The 3,000-nt window shown below is 50.8% G+C and overlaps 1 protein-coding gene across 1 annotated transcript in view; it reads right to left on the reverse strand.

The window, feature by feature from the left end:
• LOC105805921 (transmembrane protein 225-like) overlaps nt 1–3,000 on the reverse strand; it is a 27,718-nt gene that overhangs the window by 6,493 nt on the left and 18,225 nt on the right. Inside the window, exons 2-3 of the mRNA XM_012638889.1 lie at nt 1,856–2,066; nt 293–439 (exon numbers count right to left, since the gene is read on the reverse strand). Of these exons, the coding sequence (XP_012494343.1) occupies nt 293–439; nt 1,856–2,063 (355 nt within the window). The 5' untranslated portion in view covers nt 2,064–2,066. The remainder of the gene's footprint in view (nt 1–292; nt 440–1,855; nt 2,067–3,000) is intronic.

The raw sequence follows: 3,000 nt of genomic DNA on the forward strand, positions 1-3,000 counted from the left end.
GACAGTCACTGAGATACATAGGTTCTGGTAAAAAGGCCTCCCAGACAAATGACCCCAAGCCCACATGGTCAGGGCTGGCTAGCTGGAAATGCAGAGTGGAGAAGCCCCAAAGAAGAGGTATCCTAAATTGTGAGGGCAGGTGTGGGGGTGGGTTACTTCACAGAGATGGCAACAGAGGAGGGGCCTTAAAACTTATGCCTTTCTTGACACCCCAGAGATCATATGCCCCCCCTTCTTGTGGACCCCTCCCCAGGCCCTGGCAACAAACAGGGACTGCCTGGCTGTTCCACACCTGTGAGGAAGCTGATGAAGGCTGACACAAAATTGTACTTCCGAGTCCTTGGGAAGAGCTCAGATGCAAAGGACACCATGATGAAGGTGGTGAGGAAAGACAGTACGACTGCAGAGAGCAGGAAAACCCGGCCAAGGAGGATGTAAACTGCAGGGGACAGAGAGCTAGAGCTGGAGCTGGGGACCCTGACCCAAAGAGTCAGAGCCTGGGCAGGGCTGGCCTCCAGAGCCTCCCCCATCCTCAGGTCCCAAAGCATGGCCTTGGGGCCAAGGTTGTGACTCTGCCACTTTGCCCCCCAGAGTGCTCTGGCCTCACTATTTTGTTCCCAGTGACATGGAAGTATATGGGAAAAAAATTGGATTGACAACATCAAACACTGAAATCATTCATCAGTTCTTAACAAATATTACTATATGAATCTGGTTGTATCAAACCATGTGGGGAAACTGTGTATCATCCATTAGGGAAAAGTGGTGGTTTTAACAAACAACATGAAATGAAACTCTCAGGACAAAAATTTGTCACATGTGCAAATGTGAAGAATCACATCTGAATTGGTTACACGGAAATAACTCACCCATGCAGAATCAGAACTTCCTGAGGTCAAAACGTTTTGAACTCTGTGGGCACCCCCACACCCCTATTTAATTTTCCTCGTTAATAGGAGTAGTAAAACAGACCAAGATTAACAGGGCCAGTGTCGGGTAGCAGGGTGGTTTATTCTCCTACTGTTGGCATGATGCAGACCCATGTTGAAAGGAGTTCATACACCCTTCTGAGCATGCAGAGACGGATAGCTAACGGTGGGACAAAGAGGCAAAGGTGTTGGGGAAGACCCAGAAATTCCAGAATCTACCCTCGGGTTAAACAGTGGTTCTCAACCAGGGGCAATTTTGCCCCTTGAATATTTGACAAAGCCTGTAGATAATTTTGATTGTCACAACCAAAGGTGCCTATAGCACCACAGGCATCTGGTGGGTAGAAGAGGCCAGGGATGCTATTAACCATCCTGCAGGAAACAGGAAAGCCCCACAACAAAAATGATTCAGCCCAAAATGTCAGTAGTGCCAAGGTCGAGGAATCTTGGATCAAGGAGCTCACACAGGATGGCTCACATTATCTGGAGAGCTGCCACCTACAGCTGGGCAGGTGTGTGGCCAAAGGAACAAGTAGGGGCGGAAACCCAGCCACACTCTGTTGACCAGGGCTGTTCCCCTGGTTTGGAGCAGTGCCCACCCAAAAGGGTGGTGAGAGCTGGTGTCACCTCACAGAGCAGTGGGACCCCCTCCCTTGTCCTAGCTAGAGCACTCCTAGCATAGCAATTAACTTTGTTGCTGACATATCTGCTCCAACTCCAGTGGTCAACCTGGTGTGATAAACCAGCCTCCTACTTTCCTCCAGCCCTGAGAGAGTGGAGATTCAAGGAAATCTCAGCCCTCATGGGCTTACTAAATTTTGTCCTATCTGCCCCTGACCTGTCCTGTCATTCCCAGTCCCCACACTGGCCCTATCTCCCTTCCCCCACCACCCCACCCCACCATCCCCGCTTCCATCCCTCCTTACTGGATAAGGGTCGAGGCTTCCAGCATTTGATATGGAAGCAGTTCTCAAACAGGCCACTGAAAAACACTTCATGGGACTCCTCGTTCATGAGCCGCACCCAGAAGGGAAAGACGGACACCAGCAGAATGAGCAGGTAGCCCAGGGAGGTCAAGGCCGGGGCTATGGCCCAGGTGAATCCCTTCATATCCTTGTCCTCTAATGTCAGCATCACCTGTGCAAGGGGAAGATGATGGCAGAAGTGGGACATCGACCTGAATTCTCCTACAGCACAGGGTGAAGGTGATAGTGGCTGCGGAAGTGCCAGCACCATGCATGGCATGGATGTGAAGCTTCGTAAGTGTTGATTTCTTTGCCTTGCTTAACTTTACAGCCTACAGATCTCTGCAGCAGACCTACAAATGCACAGAACGTTTTCTGCCACTAACTCACTGGGTGATCATGGGCATGTCGGATTCCTCTCTGAGCTCCAATTTCCTCCTCTGGTAAAGTGAGGAGGTTGGACTGGGCCATTCCCGAAGCGTCTTCAGCTCCAAAGTCCTAACCTTTCAACTGTATCAACGCCCACCCCAGTGGCCATCAGAAGAAACATCGCCACCCTCTTTTGCAGTCAGCTGTTGGCCTTCTGAGATCTCAGAATGAGAACCAGCGGAGAGAGAGTAGGACCAGCGTCTCAGGTGCCCTTACTCAGTGACCAGCCTTCTGATCACAGGAACCCTGGGTTTAGATGGGGGGGGGGGGTGTCCATCTGGCCTGGAGGAGCCCTCTGCTGAAAAACGAGCAGATCATATGCACACAGACAGTTTCACAAACACTCTCAGTGTTTCATGGAGCCTCCTGCAGCCCCAGGCCCTCAGCGAAGGATTCTCTTACATGGAGTCTGTCATCCACACTGCTCTCTTTCATCGCCATCTGTCATTAGATTTCTTTTGAATGAGCAAATGGCGCCTTGGTAGGTAAGTGCTGCCTGGTCTTGTCCCAGCTTTACCACTTCCCAGATGTGTCATCTTGGGGAACTTGCTCAAACTCTCAGGACCCCTGTTTCCCCATTTGGAAAAGGGGAGAGTATAACACCTGCCCAATAAAGCCACCAGAAGGACCAAAGGAAACAACGCATATCGAAGTGTCCAGCACAGTGCTCGGTGCTC

The sequence above is a fragment of the Propithecus coquereli genome, unplaced genomic scaffold (genome assembly GCF_000956105.1).
Source record: "Propithecus coquereli isolate 6110/MARCELLA unplaced genomic scaffold, Pcoq_1.0 Scaffold137, whole genome shotgun sequence".
Lineage (NCBI taxonomy): Eukaryota > Metazoa > Chordata > Mammalia > Primates > Indriidae > Propithecus > Propithecus coquereli.